The 21,654-nt window shown below is 45.2% G+C and overlaps 11 protein-coding genes across 11 annotated transcripts; 5 read left to right on the top strand and 6 right to left on the bottom strand.

Moving 5' to 3' along the window:
* Positions 1–88: 88 nt before the first annotated feature.
* On the top strand, positions 89–4,252 carry GLAREA_08622 (uncharacterized protein; the record flags this gene model as incomplete). The annotated part of the gene is made up of 4 exons (XM_008090666.1): positions 89–1,450; positions 1,585–2,239; positions 2,331–4,132; positions 4,193–4,252. The coding sequence occupies 4 exons, from the start codon at positions 89–91 to the stop codon at positions 4,250–4,252; spliced, it is 3,879 nt and encodes a 1,292-aa protein (XP_008088857.1).
* A 119-nt stretch (positions 4,253–4,371) lies between these two features.
* Positions 4,372–6,048, bottom strand: GLAREA_08621 (uncharacterized protein; the record flags this gene model as incomplete). Its single annotated transcript, XM_008090665.1, has 6 exons — positions 4,372–4,545; positions 4,598–4,668; positions 4,722–4,942; positions 5,005–5,298; positions 5,375–5,743; positions 5,792–6,048. The coding sequence occupies 6 exons, from the start codon at positions 6,046–6,048 to the stop codon at positions 4,372–4,374; spliced, it is 1,386 nt and encodes a 461-aa protein (XP_008088856.1).
* A 1,706-nt stretch (positions 6,049–7,754) lies between these two features.
* On the top strand, positions 7,755–8,456 carry GLAREA_08620 (uncharacterized protein; the record flags this gene model as incomplete). The annotated part of the gene is made up of 2 exons (XM_008090664.1): positions 7,755–8,232; positions 8,284–8,456. 2 exons carry the CDS (start codon positions 7,755–7,757, stop codon positions 8,454–8,456), a joined length of 651 nt encoding a protein of 216 aa, XP_008088855.1.
* Positions 8,457–8,978: 522 nt separating this feature from the next.
* Positions 8,979–9,920, top strand: GLAREA_08619 (alpha/beta-Hydrolase; the record flags this gene model as incomplete). The annotated part of the gene is made up of 1 exon (XM_008090663.1): positions 8,979–9,920. The coding sequence occupies one exon, from the start codon at positions 8,979–8,981 to the stop codon at positions 9,918–9,920; it is 942 nt and encodes a 313-aa protein (XP_008088854.1).
* Positions 9,921–10,259: 339 nt separating this feature from the next.
* GLAREA_08618 (uncharacterized protein) lies at positions 10,260–10,457 on the top strand (the record flags this gene model as incomplete). The annotated part of the gene is made up of 1 exon (XM_008090662.1): positions 10,260–10,457. One exon carries the CDS (start codon positions 10,260–10,262, stop codon positions 10,455–10,457), a length of 198 nt encoding a protein of 65 aa, XP_008088853.1.
* Positions 10,458–10,913: 456 nt separating this feature from the next.
* GLAREA_08617 (Concanavalin A-like lectins/glucanase) lies at positions 10,914–11,882 on the bottom strand (the record flags this gene model as incomplete). The annotated part of the gene is made up of 3 exons (XM_008090661.1): positions 10,914–11,305; positions 11,359–11,574; positions 11,684–11,882. The coding sequence occupies 3 exons, from the start codon at positions 11,880–11,882 to the stop codon at positions 10,914–10,916; spliced, it is 807 nt and encodes a 268-aa protein (XP_008088852.1).
* Positions 11,883–13,352: 1,470 nt separating this feature from the next.
* On the bottom strand, positions 13,353–14,322 carry GLAREA_08616 (Concanavalin A-like lectins/glucanase; the record flags this gene model as incomplete). Its single annotated transcript, XM_008090660.1, has 3 exons — positions 13,353–13,705; positions 13,754–13,966; positions 14,121–14,322. The coding sequence occupies 3 exons, from the start codon at positions 14,320–14,322 to the stop codon at positions 13,353–13,355; spliced, it is 768 nt and encodes a 255-aa protein (XP_008088851.1).
* Positions 14,323–14,618: 296 nt separating this feature from the next.
* Positions 14,619–16,221, bottom strand: GLAREA_08615 (Cytochrome P450; the record flags this gene model as incomplete). The annotated part of the gene is made up of 2 exons (XM_008090659.1): positions 14,619–15,040; positions 15,090–16,221. 2 exons carry the CDS (start codon positions 16,219–16,221, stop codon positions 14,619–14,621), a joined length of 1,554 nt encoding a protein of 517 aa, XP_008088850.1.
* A 305-nt stretch (positions 16,222–16,526) lies between these two features.
* Positions 16,527–17,621, bottom strand: GLAREA_08614 (NAD(P)-linked oxidoreductase; the record flags this gene model as incomplete). Its single annotated transcript, XM_008090658.1, has 3 exons — positions 16,527–17,363; positions 17,414–17,502; positions 17,549–17,621. 3 exons carry the CDS (start codon positions 17,619–17,621, stop codon positions 16,527–16,529), a joined length of 999 nt encoding a protein of 332 aa, XP_008088849.1.
* A 598-nt stretch (positions 17,622–18,219) lies between these two features.
* On the bottom strand, positions 18,220–19,300 carry GLAREA_08613 (S-adenosyl-L-methionine-dependent methyltransferase; the record flags this gene model as incomplete). The annotated part of the gene is made up of 4 exons (XM_008090657.1): positions 18,220–18,682; positions 18,737–19,026; positions 19,085–19,153; positions 19,211–19,300. The coding sequence occupies 4 exons, from the start codon at positions 19,298–19,300 to the stop codon at positions 18,220–18,222; spliced, it is 912 nt and encodes a 303-aa protein (XP_008088848.1).
* Positions 19,301–20,331: 1,031 nt separating this feature from the next.
* Positions 20,332–21,577, top strand: GLAREA_08612 (NAD(P)-linked oxidoreductase; the record flags this gene model as incomplete). Its single annotated transcript, XM_008090656.1, has 2 exons — positions 20,332–21,141; positions 21,200–21,577. The coding sequence occupies 2 exons, from the start codon at positions 20,332–20,334 to the stop codon at positions 21,575–21,577; spliced, it is 1,188 nt and encodes a 395-aa protein (XP_008088847.1).
* Between the last annotated feature and the right edge of the window lie 77 nt (positions 21,578–21,654).

The raw sequence follows: 21,654 nt of genomic DNA, 5'->3' as shown, positions 1-21,654 counted from the left end.
CCCCATAGAACTTCCATCACAACTCAGGCTTGCAATTTTCATGTAAATCAACAGCTTTTTCTATTTTTTTGCTTTTGCTCTTACTACTATGACGTTACTTTATGGTCGAGAGTTGTGGTTCATGAAACTCGCTTTTTCCTTTTTGATAGTTCCCGCCTCTGCCATTGATCTGAACAGAGATCACGGATCATTTCCATTATTGAAAAATCGCCAATTCCAAAACACCACACTTTCACCAACCTCGACTAGTTTTCCGAACATTACTTTGAGCAGCACAATTGAAGACACTACGGTCCCGATCGTACGCTTCAGTAGCGTTGATATTTCCAGCAACACATCATACCCAGTCAGTAACCCAGTCTCAAGTGCCAGCTTCACCAGTTTCGAACAACCAGTTATCACCTCAACTCCTACACAAACCTGGTTGAACAATTCAATCACGAACACAGAAGTAACCTACTCTTCTGTTGTAGAAACTTCGCTATCAATACCCACCATTGTCACAGAACTACCACTATCAACTGACACCCGTATTCTAACTTCCTTTTCCTCATCGCTTTCGACCTCTGGTGACCCTTCAGTCCCAGTTGCAACAGGATTCATTTGGCCAAAGATTCCCACAAACACCATCCTCGATGGGCCAGCAGAAACGTCAGAAGCAGCGCTGATCGGTGGACTTTTCATCGCCTTACGTTCAAACAGGCACTGGCTCACCGATCCTAAGCTCAAAAGTCAGTATATCGAAAATATAAAACGGGTTTTAGATAACACTGCTGCATTGCTCGGCAGCTTTGAGGTCCAGCCCCCAGATGTCCCGGATTGCTCGAACACAAAGCGAAAAAGAAGCGCGTCATCAGAAAAGCAGCTTATGGCACTTCTTCATGATCGAAGTCTGATATCCGGCGTCACGAAGTTTGTCAAGAAAGTCATCGACGATGTTGGGAAAGTGTTGAAATGTGCCAGTGCTGTCGTCAAGAACATTGTCGATGCCGTAGAGAAAATAACACCCGATTTAAGCGAAATCGACGACTTGACCGACACCCTCGCGGAGATTGGCCAAATTCTAGAAGAAAAAAAGCATCTACAGCCATCTTCCAGTCTCACCACAAGCACATCATCACCATCTTATTCTTCAGAGTCTTCTTCGACATGTACAACATCTCAGACTGTTACAAACTGTGACGTTGTTTGTTCCTTGACCACGACTAGTGCAATCCATCGTCGATCCGACACTACAACTGAGTTGTGCAGTACGACATGTACGCAATCTGCTGCTAGCTGTCTCTTAACAGCCACAACAGTGACAAGCACAGCAGAAGCCACGAGCACAAGCACTCCAGATTGGACATGTTCCCCCGGTAATCCGATATGCGCTCCCGACTCCCTAAGTCTACCGCCTATCAAGATATCTACATGTAGAGATTGTGTCAAAGATGAACTCGGCCACAGCGTAAGTCAAAGCACTCCCTAATTTCCCCATTGCATCCAACTCTCCGTACACATGTCTCTTGGAGCATTCCTTCTAGCCTTTTGGGACGCCATTGATTATACCTTGTCACGAACTGACAGAAATACTCATACTAGTTCATCAAGCCAGAAATAACATCTAAGATATCATCTACCAAAAAAGGGCGAAGTCTCACACCCGGTCTTTCAAATCTGGACGAAGAAAGTCCTGTCAACATAACCAAACGTGCACTGCTGCATCCTCAACATTTCAACAACAATGTCTGGATGTTTCTACTCTACCAATTGACATCTTCTACATTTGTCCCCCATGGTATAGGAGGTGGTGGTTTGTTTGCAGCACCTGCAATCCTTCAGAGGCCACTAGGGAGGGAAAGAGTCAACTTAGGGGTCACTAATCTGTATGGTTGCACTTCCGTACTAGTGACATCTCACAAAGGAGTGTGGCTGTCGCATTTCTGGCAAAATCCCTCATTTGAGAACGGCGAATACCAGTTTATTCAGGAAGATTTTAAGAGGGATGTTTTGGACACGCTTGATCTAGGCTGTCTTTTTGACCAAGCAGAGAACGGTTTCGGTCCGGGGCTAAGGTGCCAGAGTGTGCCTGATGGGTGGTTTGCGGAGGAATTCAAACCAGAGGCGGTTATTATAACGCCTCGTTTTCGACACGAACGGGTTCCACTAGGCTTGCTACACTTTCCGGAACAGGTTAACCAAATATTCTCGAAGTTAAAAGCCATACTGCCCTATTTGCCGGAACCGAAAATCGTAGGTAAGTCAATAAATGCTTTTTCTCGATCTTAGAGCCCTGTGTCGGTTTAGCTTTTAATCCGTCTATAACAGAACTAACGTCAAAGAAACAGATTACTATTCGCTAAGAGGAGCTGACCCGATGACGGTCTTGGACAATGACCCAGAATTTAACATTGATGAACACGGTGTTCCTTATTCCGAGACGAATCCGCTTGGTTTTTCATGGGCACAAGGAAAGTTAATTTTTCAGTACGATCCCAAACAAACAATTCATGAGTTCCCTGGGCTGTGTGATCCGATATTGTTGGCTTCCTCCGAAGTATGGGTAGAAGACCGACTGGAGCCGGTCTTGAAAAAAGATTGGGCCGCATTACCAGAGATACAGTACTCGATCGAAGAAATCACTCAACCGTCTGCAGGTGTATTGAGGAGAGCGGACAAAAGCGCGTGCTCCGTCTCGTTTTCTAGCATCAGCTCATCTGCATTAGCAAGTATTACGACAAAGTCTGACTCCAGTTTCACAATTTCAACAACAACTACTGATGCTAGCTCGAACTCAATAACTACTACCGAGTCTAGCATGACGACGGCTTCAGCAACAACCGTTCCAATAAATATCACGGAATCCGAAACGAGCTTGACGACCGCATCAACGAGTCCAAGCTTTAATTCTAGCTCTTCAGCTTCAACAACCGATATTGACTCAAATGTGAGCATCACAACTGCAGAACCTACAACATCAGCAGTTCGTACAGAATCTCAACCCAATTTGACTTCCTCAGCAACGAGTACGAACCTCGAACTTAGCTTGAACCCCACGGCTTCAGCAACAAGTACAGATATTGACTCTATAGTTACAAGTTCTGATTCAACCTTGACCGCTCCATCAACGGCCTCAGAATCTCTCCTGAATTCGACCCCGAGTTCCAGCTTTGCAGCCTCGGAAACCAGCACTGACTCTTCATCTTCTAACATAGATGTAGATTCTACTAGTAAAGACTCTGTTTCCAGATCTACAGCTTCAACTGCTAGCACAGACTCTAGTGCCACAGTTACTGTTTCTTCGAGTAGCACAGGCTCAAGCTCTAGCCTGTCAGCCTCAAAGACTGACACGAATACTGAATTCTCAACAACTACCAGCGACTCTTCCCTAAGCACTAGCTCCTCTTCGTCCACTCTCTCCAGTAACAGTTATTCCGATACTACGAGCAGCATTTCCACAGCTACGAGACCCTCAAGAAGTAGGAAACCTTTTCCAACCGTGACGACAGGTCTACTACCCGAAACAACAGCCTCCATATTGACCGATCTGCCAAAACTCAGTAAAAAATGTCTCACAAGTACTCTATTGGATTGCACATACATCTTTCGAGAGGTAACTGCACCAGACCCATGTCCAACAACGACAGATCTTCTCCCCGCAAGTTGCACATCAACACCAGCACCCATAACAACCACAACCGCACTCCCACCACCAGCACCAGAGCCCGCCCCTCCACCACCTCCACCATTCGCAAAAGGCATCTGCCGAGTGCACATCTACTACTGGACAGCCCACGGCAACGCCGGCCCCTTCACCACCATCCTCTCCATCTTCGACAACGCGAACACGCAACTATACACCCACGAATTCACAGATCAGGCATGGGGATCCAGCATCATTCTCGGGTCGACCGACACGAAACTCCCGAATAACGTCGATTTGGAATTCGGCGACTCGGTGCCCAAAATACGGAAGATTCGGAGTCCGGCGGATCGGCCGCTGCCGCCGCAGGTGCTGTATCCGGGGTATCCTGTTACGGTGCGTGTTGGGGGGTTGAGTTGGGGGTTTGGGGATGTTGATGAGAGGAGACTGCCGCGTTGTGATGTTGGGGGGTGGGAGACGAGTCGGGGAATTGAGGATGTTGCGCCTGTAAGTGCTGCTTTTGGAAGTGAGCAATGAGGAACTGTACTAACGTGCTTTGTAGAATAGGCAGGCGGATTGTTTTTGGGAATGCTAGAAGATTATGTAGATATTGTATTAGGTAATTGATTGTATATTAAATTTTCGACAAAACTCCTGATTACCAGTAACGCCTGATTTTCGCCCCCGAACCTTTTGTTTCTACTGACCTGGTCAGAAAAGAGCACCCAGATGTGCCGTTCGCCAAATCATACGGCTTCTTTCGCGGATCTGAAGAACCTATGTTGCTTTACAGGGCGTTGCTTTTTCTGAAATAAATCTGTGCCTAGACACGGCGCGAAAAACATTTTACCGGTGATGGAACGCCATGCTGTTCTTGCCGCGATGACAAGCCACATGATGACACATATTCCGGTTAATACCTATTAGATGAGTTAGCAGACTTCTTTTGATCCGATGTAAGGTCGAACATACACAAGAAAGCACTTTGAAAAATCGCGATTCCAGTTCTTCTCCGATGGAAATTGTGAGGAGTGTAAATACGCCTATGTGAGACTTGGTCAGCGATGTTTGGCAGAAATTGGGCAATTGAACTAACCAACTGGGAAGATGAATCCCCACCATCCCATGTTGAATGGAAAGCCTCCTGCAGTGGCTATCATGACAACAGCTATCATGAACCAGACGATTGAGAAGCCCCATAGAATAAGCCCCATGAGAACTCCAACGATATAAAATACATCGCCCGCCTTGGCGACTCGAGGGAGACTGTGGGTGATTGGGAAGAGGCGTTCAGCGACTTTGCCGAGGGTGATGATACTGTTTGATTTAATTAGTAAAAGCTCTCGTTCGTATTGAGGAATAAAAGGGTCGAATCTTACCTAAATCCTGATAAACTAAGTGGTCCAACTGGAAGTAGCAGCGACACAATGACCTCCCGCTTTAGAGGCTCATGGACCGTGAGACGGAGGAAGTAAATGCTCAAGATGACCCATGACAGAGGTGATCCAATCCCCCACAGGATATAAGATATGGTAAGTGTCCAAAGTTTGTGATTTGGGTTTCGCAATGCGCCTGCAACTAACCCGCCAGTCGTTGCAGCAATCACGACGGATACGATTGGGATGAAGTAGAGTGCGGTCATCTCGGCAAGATCGCTTCGTTTGTTGGACATTCTGGAATTGTTGTTAGTAATGAAAGACTACATTGAGATGCCTCAGTTTCATTTTCTTGGGGTTCAGAGGTACTCACATAACATATGTCAAATGGAAACATGTAGTCAAAGCCAAGACCGTCACAATCCACCAAAGCACCCAAGCAAGAATAGCCATACCATGACCCCAGACTGGTACACACACCAGAACTATCATATTGACAATCGTTGCAAGACCGACCGGAAATGTGGCGAGGAACAAGCTTTGATGTGGATGTTTGAGTACAGCGGGGAAGATTCTAGGGTACATGAAATATCGGAGGCAAGAGATGAATGTGAAAAGCAGGAAGAGCACGAGATTCAATACGAAGAAGATGGTTGAAATAATCTGTAATCCGGATCCGTTGTATGGCAGTTGATGAAGTTGAATTGATACAACTCCGGTACTCATCGTGATGATAAACCATCTATGCACAATTAGAAAACCTTCTAGGCAAGCGAAGTGTGTTCCTCACGATGGTGTGAAATTTCTGACGATTCGCCCGAATCCCTTGTCTTTCACTACAGGATTATCAATGACTGCTCCATTTTCGCCCTTTCCTCTTCCATCTTTGTCGGCTAATACACCTTCAGAAGTAGGTGGTCCAGAGCCGTTGTTTTGTTGCTCTATCGACTTTGGTTCTCCGGCCTCTGGAAGTGCAACTGTGGAATGCGAGGAGTGGAAATGCAGCGAGCAATTCTCTGCGTCACAGGTTCCCGTGGGTTCCGTCATCTTTCTTTGTTCTCCTTGCGATATTCGGTAGTGGTCCTTTCGTTGTAATGATGGTGTTTTGAAGAAAACTCTTCGAGGTGTCAAATACGAGAGATAATGGTATTGCACTTGAGGTGAGATCCAGTGAATTGTTATTTAGATAATAGAAAGAGAGAGAGAGCGCACATAAATATAAAACAAAGAAATAAACCCCTTTCTGGCTGAGCACCTACGTATTTCTGCTCGGGATTTGATACCCAGTTGAAGTTGTACAACCATTTTCATAAGCAAGCCGCATAAGCGAGCCTTCCCAAAGGGGCCAATGGGTGAACCATACAGATGCCTTGGATTGAATTCGTTCAAAGTGATCCCTTGCATCACGTGCAGTGTAAGATGCGGTAAGCTCATCTCATTCGCGAGTTTTGACCGTCTCTTTTCTTCCGATTTTCCTCCCGGTTGGCTGATATTTCGGCATTGACCGTCACGTGCCATCCCGGAATCGACCGCCATTTGAATGTCTTCGGGATTTGAAGCGCTTTGGCTTCTTTATTCCTGGAGATTCTTGGAAGAGCCAAAAATGATATCTTACTCGGAGAAACACTTCTCTGTGTGACTTGGTGGCTTCGAGTGCGACTATGTCGATATATTTTCTGGAAAAATTGTCAGTGACCTGGTTAAAAGGTAATCAATACTTAAGGGATATAGGAATTTAGGATCACGTGATCGGTCTCCTTGAGCTTGCAGGGAACTCAATATCAGCTTGGCCAGCTGTGGCTGATCAATGAGGAGCTTGATTGATCGGATTCTCAGGTACAACTTATCTCAGGAAATGCTTCCAATTTGCAATATGTAAGTCGCGTACGATACTTACGTAGAAACGAAAATCGATATCTAATTCCTGAGAACTTTTGGTGCATGCCACCGTTCACAGGTGTAAGTGTTCTAACGCTGAAAGCCTCAGTTGGTCGATATCAATCGACTCATGCTGAGATTCGTGAAGTTGGGAGCAGGCTGTGATCATCAACTCAATTGTACTTGAGGAAATAATTTCCATTCAACGGGCAAGTCTTGGCTTTGATTCTTAAGCACTCCTTCCCGTACCGTTCTAGATTGCGTGCATTTGGTGTGACGATGGCCAAATCGTTACGCCACACGGTCATTAGTTGGAGATTTCCCGTTACCCCTCAACTTCCCGCGAATACGCTGAGGGGGCGCGATGTGACGTAACCAGCCACTGGATCTTGGAAGATAGCGAGCTCGAATAAACAATGCAATCCATATTAATGACACCTCGATCGATGATCATTTACAGAGACACTCAAAAGTAAAATTCTAGTGGCTGACATGTGGCTGTGCAGACTTTTCCCTCGGTCGTTTTTGAGAGCTTCTCATTTGTTTACGGGGCTCAAGCGAGGGTTAACCGAGTATTTTGATCCACTGCGGCCAGACCCTTTGATCGGATGGCAGAGAATCAAGGAATATAGTCCCACGCTTACCTCTATAACGCGTAGAATGGAACAGGGGGCTGGTCTTGATATCGCGTTACCACGGGACTGTAATTCGATCTCTGCTCTTACGTAGCTACCTGTGGACGAGCTATATTACACACGTCCTGGAGAGTTAAGACGTCCCAAACATTACCATCTTGCACTTGAAATCAGATATCCAATCAGGACAACTCTCCAGCCACATACCTACATTAACACATACCCTCACATCATCTCAAAATGGAAAACGCAGCGGACGCCTTCAACAAGCTCTTCACCAAGAAGCCAACAGTACAGGAGACCAAGGGCGACACATCCACAACAAGCCCAACCCCAAAGGTCGGCGAGGATGTCGACGAGACGGTCGACGCTGAGGTTGCCCCAGCAGTAGAACACACACACGTCAAGAAGGAGCACGAGACCCGGGAACAAACACATGTTGAGAAGGAGGTACACAAGGATCATTACCACACCACCGTCCAACCTCTCAAGGACACCGAGGTCCTACCAGAGAAGCATGACTACTCTCAAGAGACAAAGAAGAAGGTCGTGAACAACGACGACAACGCTGCGAAGAAGAAGGCCGAGGCCGACCGCGCGGGATTCCAGAGCACCAAGGATGAGAAGCAATTCGAGTCGAGAGTCAAGGAGCCAACAGAGGTTGAGGAGCACGTGCACCACCACCTCCACGAGACAATCCAGCCAGTCATTGAGAAGGGTAAGTTCATCCTAACAATCCAACTCGTCGGTCAATACTAATATTCAACAGAGGTCATTGCTCCATCTGTTTCTCACAAGAGAACTGATGTGAAGGAGGAGATCCACGAGAAGTCTGAGAACCACGGTGTTACGACAAACTCTGCCATCTCTATCGAGGAGTTCAAGGGGAAGCTGGAAGGTGAGACTTTACCGGCGACGAAGGTTGCTGCTAAGGATGTTTAAATAATTGTAATTAATAGATAAATCGGTTGTATGATATCCAAAATATTTAATTGAAAATTCAACTTCACATATGTTGCCACCTACTTTAGTCTCCACAACAGTGAGTGGTGAAATATCTACCAACACATTGAGGTATTGTAGTTACAATACCCACTTGATCCTGACTTGATTATTCAGATGTTTAGATGTCAATAGATGAATAAGATTCATCTTCTCATGCCTTTTGGTTCAATGTTTACATCTTTTAGGTTTGGTGTTTGTGGTGGTCATTGCACTAGTTTCGAACCGCCGGAGTTAGTGTCCGTTCCCCATAAACTTGACATCACTAGATTTATAAGCTTCACTCAGGCTTGTAAAGAAACCAGATTCAACTGTCTGTTTTGAGTGTAGTTATCATATTAATTTGCTTTAAGGGGCAACGAATTGCTATATACGGAATCGTTCATTTATCCTACAAGTGCTTCTCACGAGACTCCTTACATTACAAAAATACACTTTCATTACAACCTATCGTAATCAATCATGCCGTCGTTAAATCCAATTCCAATCGACGACGCCAGCTGGAAGCACGGTAATGTTTTTCTCGACGATGCACAAGAAGTTCGGATCCATTACATCGATTGTCCACCATATCCAGACAAGCCAGACCGGACCGAAGAAACCAACACAATCCTCCTAATCCACGGATTTCCAAACACATCCTATCAATGGCGACATGTCATCACACCCCTAGCAAAAGCAGGATACCGCGTAATCGCGCCCGACTACCGCGGCGCAGGCGAATCATCTCATCCCGCGAATGGCTTCGACAAATTAACCATCGCGACCGATTTACACAAATTACTACACGACCATTTGAACATCAAGAAATCCATTCATGTCGTCGGTCATGATATCGGCGGCATGATAGCTCACGCCTATGCTGCCAAATTCCCAGATCACACCCTCAGCGTCACATGGGGCGAATGTCCGCTCCCTGGCTCCACACCCTACGAATCCGGCTTCAAGAACTCCCCTGGGATGTGGCATTTCACATTCCATCAGCAGACCGACCTGCCTGAAGCGTTAGTCGCGGGTCGTGAACGTATCTATCTCAAGCATTTCTACGATCGTCTCTGCGTGAACCCCGCAGCCATCACACCAGCCGATTTAGACCACTACGTGACGAGTTTCGCGCAGCCGGGGGGTATGAGATGTGGGTTTGAGCTGTATCGCGCGTTTCCGCGGGATGCGAGGGATAATCGGAGGATGTTGGAGGAGAGGGGGAGGTCGAAGGTGCCGGCGTGTAGTTTGAGTGGGGAGGGGAGTTTGTTGTTGCAGGTTGCGGAGGAGCAGACGAGGGAGTTTTATGAGAGTGTGGAGGTTGCGACGGTGGAGGGGAGTGGACATTGGTGTGCGGAGGAGAATCCGGGGGGTTTGGTTAGGAAGGTGATGGAGTTTGTGGGGAAGTATGACAAATCGTAAGAGGAAGGATTGAATTGAGAGCTTCAGGTTTCATCGTACAAGTCTATGGCGAAGGGCGCGCATGCATACTATATTACGTAGTATCACAACTTGGCAGCAGGCTAATCCTACGGCAACCAACGTTACTTCTACCGCTCTTAGGACCTTACTGGATCGAGTTATACTAAACCCTGATCATGACTATCTCTCAACTCCCCGGCACCATATGTTGATCTGATAGTTCTCGCATTCAAAAGACTGGCCCAACTTGTAAGTCTAGTCTGCAAGTATTAAGTGCTTCCTTCGCACAAATGTTTCAATTGCTGTCTTGGTACAAATTAGGACAAGGCTAAATCCAAAATGCTTATTCAAACTACAACTTGTTGTGATACAATGCCTATCATTTACCAGCGAGCGCATTCACGACTTGCAAAGGTCATCTCTTGTTCCAACGGAGAACCAGCAGCACCAGCAGCACCAGCAGCACCAGCAGTCGAAAGCATGGGAGAGGAAAAGAAAGACGAGCTTTACGGACAAAAGAGGCCTCCAATAGATTGATTGTTTTGACTTTTTTATTCCGAATTGTGAAGCAAACGGCTCGAGTCCAGATAATTCCTTATCTGTCCTCGAGGTGTCGATGAACATTCTGCTTACTACAGACAATGTATTCATTAGTATCAACGATGGAAGGTCCGGTGAAGAACGCATATCTTATCCACTACTAGTACTACTCCGCAAGTTTCTTTCTAAGGGATTTCAGATATTGATTGAGGGAATAGTTTGTAGTTACATCATCTTAATTGTGGTCTAGCATTAAATTCATACTAGAAATCTTTATGAACGCAAGTCTTCGATTAGAGCACCACAACTACTTGAAAGACAAAAAGTGCAAAACTACATTATACGCATCCGCTAATTTCCTGTCTCCTTTTCCACACATATCATTCAATTCCCCCTACTCATAACACTCTTGAAAACCATCAGAGAAACCGCTCTATCTCATGAAGGGTTTTCTTAGATAAGGGTGCGAATTTTGATAGACGAATCAACATCGTTGATTGTGGTATTAGTTTCAATTACCGGATAAATAGAGGGATTCTCTTCGGCGTTTTGCAATTCGAAGGTTTGAGCCCCACGAATAGGTTGTGTAATCGGATCATTATTACGGATGACGCTAGCATCAGTAATTAAGATGGGCCCGTGAAATAGATGCGGATAACCAGTTTGCTTCTTTTGAATCGCCCACATTGCGTTGTCTCCAATGGCAGATTTGTTGGTAATGGACGGAAACAGGTCTCTGCTGGCTGGTCCAGTCTTGAGAGCTCCAGTGAGATCAGTCGTAACAACGGCCAGTGTGCAACGCGCTTGCATGTTGCCAGGTAAGATTTCGATGTTGATCGAAAGTCCTAAAAAGAAGTTATTAGCTTAATTTAGCCGATTGTGAGAGAGCATGAATTACTGTCGCCTTCTGTGAAAGCCAGTTCGTCCTGAGAAATTGGGATTTCTTCTCCGGGATTCCACCGGCACCAAGCTGAGTAAGTGACTCCCCCATCAACATCCACCACCATTCTATAACCGGCTGAAACCGCCGTATCTGACTTATAACCATCGATAGCCATGTAGACAATTGCTTCTTTTGTTTCAAATGAACCGCTTGTCGGAGGAACCCCAATAGCTACCAAAGTTGTATCATTAGCAAATGAATTATGCTGTCGGGTGGAAATTGCTTATCTGGTCACAAGGTATCATGCCAGGGTCCAGCGAAGTGACAAAAGAATACTTACTGCCTGCTATATTACTGAAAGTAGGCCCCTCCGGAGCGAAAAGTACGGCACCTCCCGTATTTCTCGAATTGACAACCGCCGTTGTATCCCTCGCCTTGCTCATCAAACTTACATCTCTCATGGAAAGTCTTTCTCTCCGAGGAGCTGCATTTGCAACGATGGCGAGAATAATCGCAATGAGAACTGTTGTTGTCTTCATGGTTGATGTACCGGGCTTGCGCGTGCGAGTTATCATGGAGTAACCGATTGAAAGGTAGGAAATGGTCGATCTTGTGATGAAAAGGAAGTGGGGATTGATATTGAAGTTAGGAATGAAAAATGATAATCTCGCCAGACTTCAAGTGGTCTAAATAGACTTCCAGAAGTTACCGAAGGTGTATTCAACAACGGCCGGGGCAAATTTGCTGCGACACATGCCTCTCGGATCATAGATTCCGATGTTAAAAATATCGCTGCGGTCTGGCAATCTGAGTTGTCGTGCTGCGTCCAGATACAAACTCGCACCTTTCCAAGTTGTAAATTATGTCAGCGCACCTTAAAAAGAACCACCAACGGGACTCTCGGCAGCCGAATTTGGCGCCGTATAAATTACACGGAAACGACGACCAATTTGGCTTTGCGGTTGTGCCGAAGCCGTCGATTCGGCTGTGTAGAATTCGGTTTTGTTGGTTGTCCGGACAAACACCAACGAGAAGCAGCTGTGTACAACTAGTAAGCATGTTGGTTGGAATGCCGAGCTTGTCGTTCCACGTTATATTTGGAATTTTTTTATTTATCTCCCGATGAATCTCATGCCAGGGAGCTACTTTGTCGCACGATAACAGAGTCAAGCTTGCACGATGATACAATATAATTCCAATTGTATCTCGATTTACCCCCTCTTTGGGGATATCTTTCAAAGAACGCCTTGAGCTTGCCTTCCGTTGTTGTTTATCTCAAAAGGAAATAATCATCTCAAAGATGTGTTCTCAATCTCAAAAAAAAAGAAAAAAAAGAAAGAATTCCCTATCTTTTGGCAAAAAAGTGATGTCTGATTTCACCTCTGGACAAACTGTTTTCACGTGCTTACCCAGCTACAAGTTATCCGCATAGAATAAACCCTGTATATCCAATCTCAAAGTAGATCAAATAGGAAATTTACAAGCATGAGTGAGATGAGGTCAGGCTGGTCAAGGAAGAGAAACGCATTTATATATTGACACATTTGAGGTTTACAGTGCTTAGCAGAGTTTGCAATTCCCTGGTGGGACTACACACAGAGAAGATTGCGGGAAAAAAGGATGGGGAAATACGGATCAAGTTGATAATAATGGATTGAAGGAGAACTAATTCTTTCGACAAAAGCAACCTCCGTTCAAATGCTATCTGTCTATGTAGCTTGCGGAAGTAATTGTTGCAGAAGACCCTTTGATATCCAATATCTAGAAGATTCTCTAAAATGCAGACTATCAATTATTAAATCACTTTTTCGAAATAATAAAAGTCAGCTTGCTAAAGAAGTATTGATATCGACTCAAAGGTCCGCTCAATAATCTTGAAATTTGTTAAAGTTTTGTATATTACACACAAAACAATTTGTCAATTTTGCATGATTTTACCTAACAGCGCTAAAGGTCTATTTGCTACAAAGTTATCCACAGTACTATGACCATGTTTCTCTAGTTCATCGTCAGAACAACCGTGCTACAGTTACAGATGAACTGATTTCATCAAAGCTTTCTATGGCGTCCACAACACCTGACGTTGTTGTGAGCGACGTTGCTTCAGCACCTGCAACTGTGTATATGATCGGGTCATTATCGTGGATGACACTGGCGTCAGAGAATGATACCGTGTCAAAATATGCCAACTTTGGATGTTGCTCAAGTGGTCTAACCGACCACGTTGCATCCCACTCAATAGGGTTGAATGATTGTCCAGATGAAGAGACCTCTCGACTGGTACCAGCTCCCTTCTTTGGGACGGCTAGCCTACACAATACACTCTTACCCCCCGACAAAATGGCGACATTGACGGAAATCGCTGTTCGGTGGTCAGCAGCAGTTCATAAGCATAGGGTTTTCCACTCACTATCGCTGGAGCCAAAGGGTAATTCAGTTGCAGGAACTTCAACCACTACTTGCGGAGACCACTGACACCACGCTGAAAAGCTGACAGTGTCGTCCGGGTTTATCTCAATATTGATTTTTATCCCTACAAAATGTTCGGAAACCGAGTTTTGGAGCCCAACGTATATTCCTATGCCACCTTCACCTCTTGGGATTACAGTTGGAACGACTATCTCTAGGCGGGTTGAAGAGTTAGCTTATAAATCTGTAGAAACAAATTGTTATCTCCCCTATAAATCGGCTTTGTTTGCTAGTCTTTTCCGACCACCATCGACGAAGTTTTGATCTTTGATTTCACTATTCTCCTGGGAAGCATTGAGTTCACTTACTTGCGGCTAGACTTGTGAAGGTTATGCTATCGCGTGCTTTAATAAAAGCACCCGCTGAACTCTTACGTGAGACGTCATTAACTGAGACGGCATCCCGAGTAAATTCAGCAATTCCACGCTGTGTAAGAACATGTCCAAGTCTGGGTGCTGTGAATGCGACACTGGAAAAAAGAAGATAGGCGAAAAGAGTTGAAGCCTTCATGGCTGATGATGGAACTGACACAGCAACTGGGACTAAGCAATATGCACACCCATGAATGAACAGGCTACTTAATTATCAAAAAATTGGAAACATGACGATTTCTAGAAATCATTGTTGCTAGAATGACCTGTTACCCCATACACTTAGTGTTTGCTGCGGAATTTACATGTAAAATGTGCATCAACTTAATCTATAACCTAAGCTAGTATTCAAAACGAAGCTAAGTTGATCTTTCAAGAAGACACAACTACACGATTAAAAAGTGGGATGATTTCTTTGCAACGCTGAACAGCCTTTCAAGCAGGAATGAAACCCACTTTCGCCCCATGCTTACTTTCCCTTGTAAAAACAATCCTATCCACATACTCGTAACATTCATCTCGGTTTTCAAGAGCCTTGTACTTTTGCATCAACCGAACCATGATACAAGCGACGTCAGTGAGCACGTTTTGCTGCGCAGGACAAATTCGTCTTCCTCCCATAAATGGGATGAAATTCCAGCTTTGCTTCAGATTCTGCCAGCGTTCGGGCTTGAACTCATTTGCATCTTCTCCCCAAATCTCTGGATCTACGTGGAGTGGTGCGAAGGACATTCTGACTTGGTCACCTGTTTGCAGTAGGATTGGTTCTTTGCCTGATTTTCCACCGCCGTGAGGAAGAATAGATGGTGCGAGACAGGTCTTCCAACTTCCACCAGCTGGAGAGTGTAATCGAAGAGCTATAGCTTAATTAGAAAGGCCAAAGAATGAAACGGAGTCCGTGCTTACTTTCGTTCATCACAGCTTGCATATATTTCAGTGATTTAAGAAGTTCGAATGTGAGCTTCTTATCCTTGATACCCAGAACTTCAGATCTCAGTTTCTCCCATTTTTCTGGATGTCTGGCCAGCAAGAACAGAACGTTGCTCAGAAGGATTGCTGCCGTGTCGCGGGCCGGAAAGAAAACATTCATTAATTCATTACGTATGACTCGCCGGTCCTCCGTTTCCTTGGCCAGTTCTTTAAGCAGAACATAACTATAGGGAGTACCATTTTTAGCGTTAGTCTTCCCATTTTCCTTCATTTCTTTTTGCAATTCGATTTCTTCGTCGATGAAGCCATCGATGATGTCGTGGACGGCTTTACATTGTTCCAAGTACTTCCTTTTTGACCCCGCCATGAAGCTGAACTTCCCCATCATGAACCGTGTAAACATTCCGACTAAGGCTTCGTCAAAAAGTCCAGGCAGGCGCCTTGCAATCGGACTGTCGGTTTCCGGAGACAAAGAATTTGCTGATTTCCCGAAAACAAACTCGCTAGAGCTGTCCAGAAACAACCGCTTGCACAACGGTTGCATATCAATTGTTCCTCCGCTTTTAGGAATCTGGTCGATCATCTGCGCTAAATGCTTTTCGAAGCTTGAAAGTTCGGATACTTGCGCGCGCGCGAAGACTGGGTTAATCATCTGCCTGGATTGCTTCCACGCATGGCCGTCAACAGTCATGACCCCGTCGCCCAAGAAATCAGCGCACATCTTCCTATTCATCGGTGCGCTTCCAAAATTATCGACTTGTGTTGTCAGGATTGTTTGGATGTTTATGGGGTCAGAGATGACATATTGTTTTGTTCCCCAGGAATTCGTCTGCACAGTCTTGCCGTACCTCTTGATAAGGTTGGTGTCGGTAGCGATGGAATCCCCTGCTTTCATGTCTGAGATGCGCAGAAAGAAGAGGTCCAGTCCGAGGAAAGGGTCCCAGTGGAAGTATCTCTTGGGAATTGAGCAGCCCGCTCTATTCGCTGCGACTCGATATTTGATGTCAGTCACGAGCCAGGTCAGAAGCGTGACGGAGGAAACAAAGGCAACCGCCAAGAGGGTCACCTCAATGGTGGACTTGAGGTTGATTTCATGAACAAACTGCATTTTGGGGTTTTCGTCTGCTCGACAGCTTTATGACAAATCAAAGGTACTTTCATCTATCGTGAAGGAGTTTTAATAAAGCAGGGTCGAGAAGCAAACAGAATGTGTGAAAATTTCGAAGTCATGGTTAAACCAACATTGTACCAACGTTGGATGGATCTGATTTGTTCAACATGTTGAATGTATTAATTTACGTACGATGTGCGTTGGAAGCTGACAGAGATATCTCAAAAACAGCAAGAAAGGAAAGCTAAGCGAACAAACTTATAAGTGAACCGAAGGAAACTTATTGTTGTGTGTTGCCCGCACTACTTGTTCAAATACGGTTCAAAGAACGCTGGATATCGATTCCCTGCAACTTCCATGCCATCCAACTTCTTTTGCAATTCTTGCATCTCCTCCTCGGTAAGAGTAATCTCCTTCGAATTCTCCAAAACTTTCTCCACCCTAGTAGAGCCAGGAAGCGGCATCGCACCTTGCTTTTTGACCCACGCAAGCGCAATTTGAGGACTTGTGACGCCCTTCTTCTTCGCGATTTCTTCGACTCCCTCCGCAAGTTTCGCATTCTTTTCAAAAGCTCCAGGTAGGAAACGAGGCCATCCCATCTTTAGCCTATAATCGTCTGCAGCCAGATCGCTTGGCTTTTTCAACTCCCCAGTCAGCCAGCCTCTGTCGAGGGGGCTGTAAGCAACAAGCGGTATTCCAAGCTCACGGCAGGTATCTGCGACACCTTGCTTTTCAAGAACATCTCTGGAAAAGAGACTGAGTTCAACCTCTACTGCCGCCGGAGCCAGGACGTTGTTTGCACGGCGGATTGTATCAGAATTAACTTCGCTAAGACCGTACGACCCAATTTTGCCTTCCTTTATCAACTCAGCCAGTGTCGAAACACTTTCCTCAATCGTGACATTGGGATCGACTCGTGCACATTCGAAGAGGTCTATTGTCTTAGCTCCATCGAGGATACGGAGACATTCGTCGACCGAGGCGCGAATTTCTGCAGGGCTGCATTTAGGTGTTCCCGTGGACGCGTCGAATGCACCTTTGACGCTGAGAACTACGCGGGTGGCATCTTCTGGGTACACCTTGAAATATTGCTTGAGTAGCTGGAGAGAATTCGCTTCGGGTGGACCGTAAAATATCCCCTAAATAGAGAACCATTAGGCGTGCTCAAGAGAGGATTTAAGGCACATACTGCGTTCCAAAAGTTGGCACCATTCTCCAGTGCTGCTTTCATGGGCTTAATTGCTTCGTCGTGAGAAATATTTCCCCAAAGAGTCAAGCCTAGTTTGTCAACACAAGCATCAAGCTATTGGAGGTAATGACTTACCCATTAAACCGTAACCGGTGGACCCAACCGGTTTCCCGGCGATATGTGTTGGAGGAGCTAGTTGAGAAGACATGGCGGAGTCTAACGTAAAGTTCTTAAGTTCAAATCGAGTTCATGAGATGTGAAGTAGAGATATCAACGTCAACTCGAGGAGAATTGTCATTGTTTTAAGCACAACATGTATGTCGTTGATACACCGTAGATAACGGTTTTAACATGGATTTAACTTATATCCACCAGAACTTTGAAGTATCCCTTTCTAAAGTATAGGGCTTGTTATGAAGTTTTGTCAAGACTACGAGTATCGCCGAAAAAATCGGGGTTAATACGGACTTAATCAAATCGAATGGGTTTAATTCGAAGATGCTTCTCTAATTCGTCCTTATTTTGCGTTGCTATGCTATAATCAACTCTAAAACAATGTTCAGACGGTCGCCTGATGCAATGTTGTGGAGAAGATCCGTGCAAATCAATTCCTCGTAACAGGAAACGTAACGTTCGGCACGATTGTGATGCAAACTTGCAGGTCAAACGCAGAGTTAAGCATGCTTGTTCGGTTTCGAGCGGGTCTCATTCTTGCAACATTGTCTTCCTAATTTAAAGAATCTTGAAATACAAACAATGCATTAACAAACACTTCATTTTCGTTGTAGGAGGAATCTTTTAGCTTATCACTCTTGTCGTGTGACTACGAATCGCAAAAGTCTCGACAGAGGTCCGAGATATTCAACATCCGTTGCTGCAACTCCAAGTGCACTGTAAGGCAACAAAAAGGCCTCACTCTTCCACCGGGTTCCAGTCTCTTTGCCCACCACTTCCCACATCTCAGCCCAACTTCCTGGATCTTGTCTCATCCAAGAATGTGATGAACCCCCCACCGGTATTTTTGTTGTTCCCCCCGCTGTACCAGCTTGGAAACCCACCACGAGACTTCCTGGCTTTGAGAATTTGACAACTTCTTTCGCGGCTCCAATCTGACCTTCCCATCCCCATTGATGAAAAACGTGCGTGACTTGAATCACGTCCATTTTGCCCTCCAAAGCACTCAACTCTTGAAAGGGTTTGATCAGGTCTGCTTCAATAAAATGTGCCTCGAATTTATCCTCGTCGTGGTACAACTCATAACCCAGATGCCTATATCATGAGATGTCTGAATTAGCCATGGGCTTCGTCAGAGCTTAAGGGTACGATCTACCCGTCCAATAATTGGTAAGGCATAGGCTGCGATCGCGGTACTGTGAGACCTGAGCTCCCCAATGGCTAACTATGTCAATTCCGTAAAGGTTCCCGGATGGCGCTCCGTCGAAAACCAAACGTCTTAGATCTTGTCCCAGAAAACACCCAACATCAAGAAATGACCCTCCATTCTTAAGAGTCTCGATTATCTTTTTATAGGGAGGAATCAAGTTGATTGTTGGTTGAAGAAAAGTTCCTAAGCCAGTACAAGGATAAGGGCGGATCTCCCAGGCTTTGTCACGCTGAATTGATGTTGTTAGCATCGCTTTTGTCGCTTAATAAAGTTGTGGGCCAGCTTACTATTGTATGGATATGTCCCAATACGTCTCCAGAGGGGATACCACCGTAATTTTCCAGTACTCGGTGACTCTGTTCCTCGATCAGACTCTCATGAGCATTTTCTTACAGCTCTAACTTTTGACTGACCTCTGCGGTTATTCGATCCGAAAGATCAGGAATGTACCAAGCAAGTTCTCTGCTCGGCGTTATGTTCTTGATGGGATCAGAATTCTCCATTTTCGATTGATTCAGAGGAAAAACAGGGTACTAGAGTTTAACCCAAAGAATTAAGATGGAATGGTGCGGAATATCCAACAATTTCCAACAAAGTAGTGCCGTTGGGTTCCATACCTTGCTTGAACGTGATTGGATATCCAAACTATCATGGTTTGGGACCAAACACGGTCAATGATCGAAATATCATCCATAGATGAAGTTCTTAAAATTTATCTGTTTTCATAAGAGTTATCTCACAATTTTTCCATCTACTTCGAGGTCGACTTCGTATTCAATTTGATCTTTCCAGCTCATCAGCGTCAAACACTTGCTGGTGCAGTTTAGCAAACTAGCACGATACGTTATTTATTGTTGAAATTGTCTTAGAACATATTTGATCTCAGAAAACAATAACTTGCAAGGCCCTACTTTTGGCTTGATCTAGTTCAAAACTGTTGACATACTTATAATAATTATGTCGATGTTTCAAGAAGTGGAGCATGAACATCGAGTTTGAGAGACCACCAGAATAAGAAAAGCTTAATTGTGTACTCGTCTGTCGTGCGTTGATACACAGTGACTGATTGAGAACGCAGAGATAAATTTAGGCTTCTTCCGGCGTCTCAGATCGGCACTTTCGTAGCGAGTCTAGAACATTAGAACCCGATCACTTTGTCTGCGTACAAAACAATTGCGCTCTCGCCACTAATCGTTAAACTAATTGTTTGAGATTTTGAATTAACAAAGTCGTAAATCCACTTTATGTAGGGGGCACGTGAGCATCCCGGAAACGTTCTCGTAGCCTCGGTCTTACATCATGCGCATTTCCTTCTACATAGGTACATTGTTTACTTCTGTGACGTCGCCCTAATTTATGACAACTTCAGTGTCAAGCAATGGTGAAATTCGTTTTATAGGAACACGTCAATGATGCAGCCACGATGCAGGGAGATATATATTTGTGAAGTACCCGCAGCAAAATATCTCAGCGACAGATAATTCACAAAAGTTACATCGATTAATTTTTGCATTATCGTATTTTTCGCTTCAATATGAGCGGGTATTTACCTCCACACTCCACCGAAGGTCCAGCATCAGAAATCCTAAAAACAGAGTATGAATTGAAAAGAAGTTCCATCAAAGGTGGTGATTCTGCGCCAGGTCAATTCGATGTTTACTTGCCAAAAGGAGAAACACCAACCACAAAAACCCGCATTATTCTGCACCCCGATAGCGAATCTCCTCTCCATCTACCTCCTCTCGGTTTCGGTCTTTGGGGTTGGGGAGACGTGATCAGTTATGGCTGGGGACCATCCGGAGGTTATGACCAGAAGTTGAATGAAGAGAGTATCAAGTCGGCTTTTGACGCTATGGTGGACCGGTTTCCACTGATCTTTTTCGACACCGCGGAACATTATGGTTACACTGACGGATTTTCCGAGAGTATGCTGGGCAAATTTCAAAGCGAGGCAGACATACGAGACCGACTCGTTGTAGCGACGAAGTATTTTCCAACACCGTGGCGCCATCCATGGAGATACCCAAACATTGTGCTTGAGTCACTAAGCGGCTCTGTCGATCGAACTCAATTAGACTCGATCGATATTTATCAATTGCATGGCCCATCGCACTGGGGGTTCTGGCCTCGTCTGTCTACTTTAGTCAATTCGCTAGCGAAAGCTTACCACTCTGGTCGCGCCAAAACAATAGGCACATGCAATCTCAGCTTCGAGCAAGTGCAATATGTTTATGAAGAGCTGAAGAAACAAGGGGTTCCGATGGTGTCGAACCAAGTAGAGTTCTCGCTTGTACGCATGGATCCATGGACGACGGGTCTAATCGAAAAATGTCGCAAGCTAGGTGTAAGTAGTCTCAATGATGTTGTAACTCGGACGATTGCTAATGTTTCTCCTGAAACAGATCGCAACAATCGCATACTCACCTCTAGCAGTAGGTCGCCTAACCGGAAAGTACTCGGATCACAACCGACCCAGAGGCAACCGGAATTTCGGAGATATCTCGTGGGCTAAGATTCAGCCTATAGTCGACGAATTGACCGCAATTGGGCGAGAAGTTGGGAAAACGCCCACAGCTGTTGCGTTGAACTGGGTCATGTGCAAGGGTGCTATCCCGATTCCTACTTGCAAGAATGCTACGCAGGTTGAAGATTGTGCGCAGTCATTGGGTTGGAGGTTGAGTGATGAGCAGGAGGAGAGGCTAGATAAAGTGGGGAGGGTTAATGATTGGGATCTCAACCTGCTTAAGCACTTCCAGAATTGGTGGTGGCAGCAAGGTTGATACGATCATAAAACAGGCTTCCATTATCTTACTTTTGTAGCTCCATATTTTATTTACTTTTGTGATCGCATCTATTC

Source organism: Glarea lozoyensis (genome assembly GCF_000409485.1).
Source record: "Glarea lozoyensis ATCC 20868 chromosome Unknown GLAREA9, whole genome shotgun sequence".
NCBI classification, from domain to species: domain Eukaryota; kingdom Fungi; phylum Ascomycota; class Leotiomycetes; order Helotiales; family Helotiaceae; genus Glarea; species Glarea lozoyensis.
The sequence above is the reverse complement of the archived record's forward strand: the minus strand, read 5'-3'. Positions and strand labels throughout refer to the sequence as shown.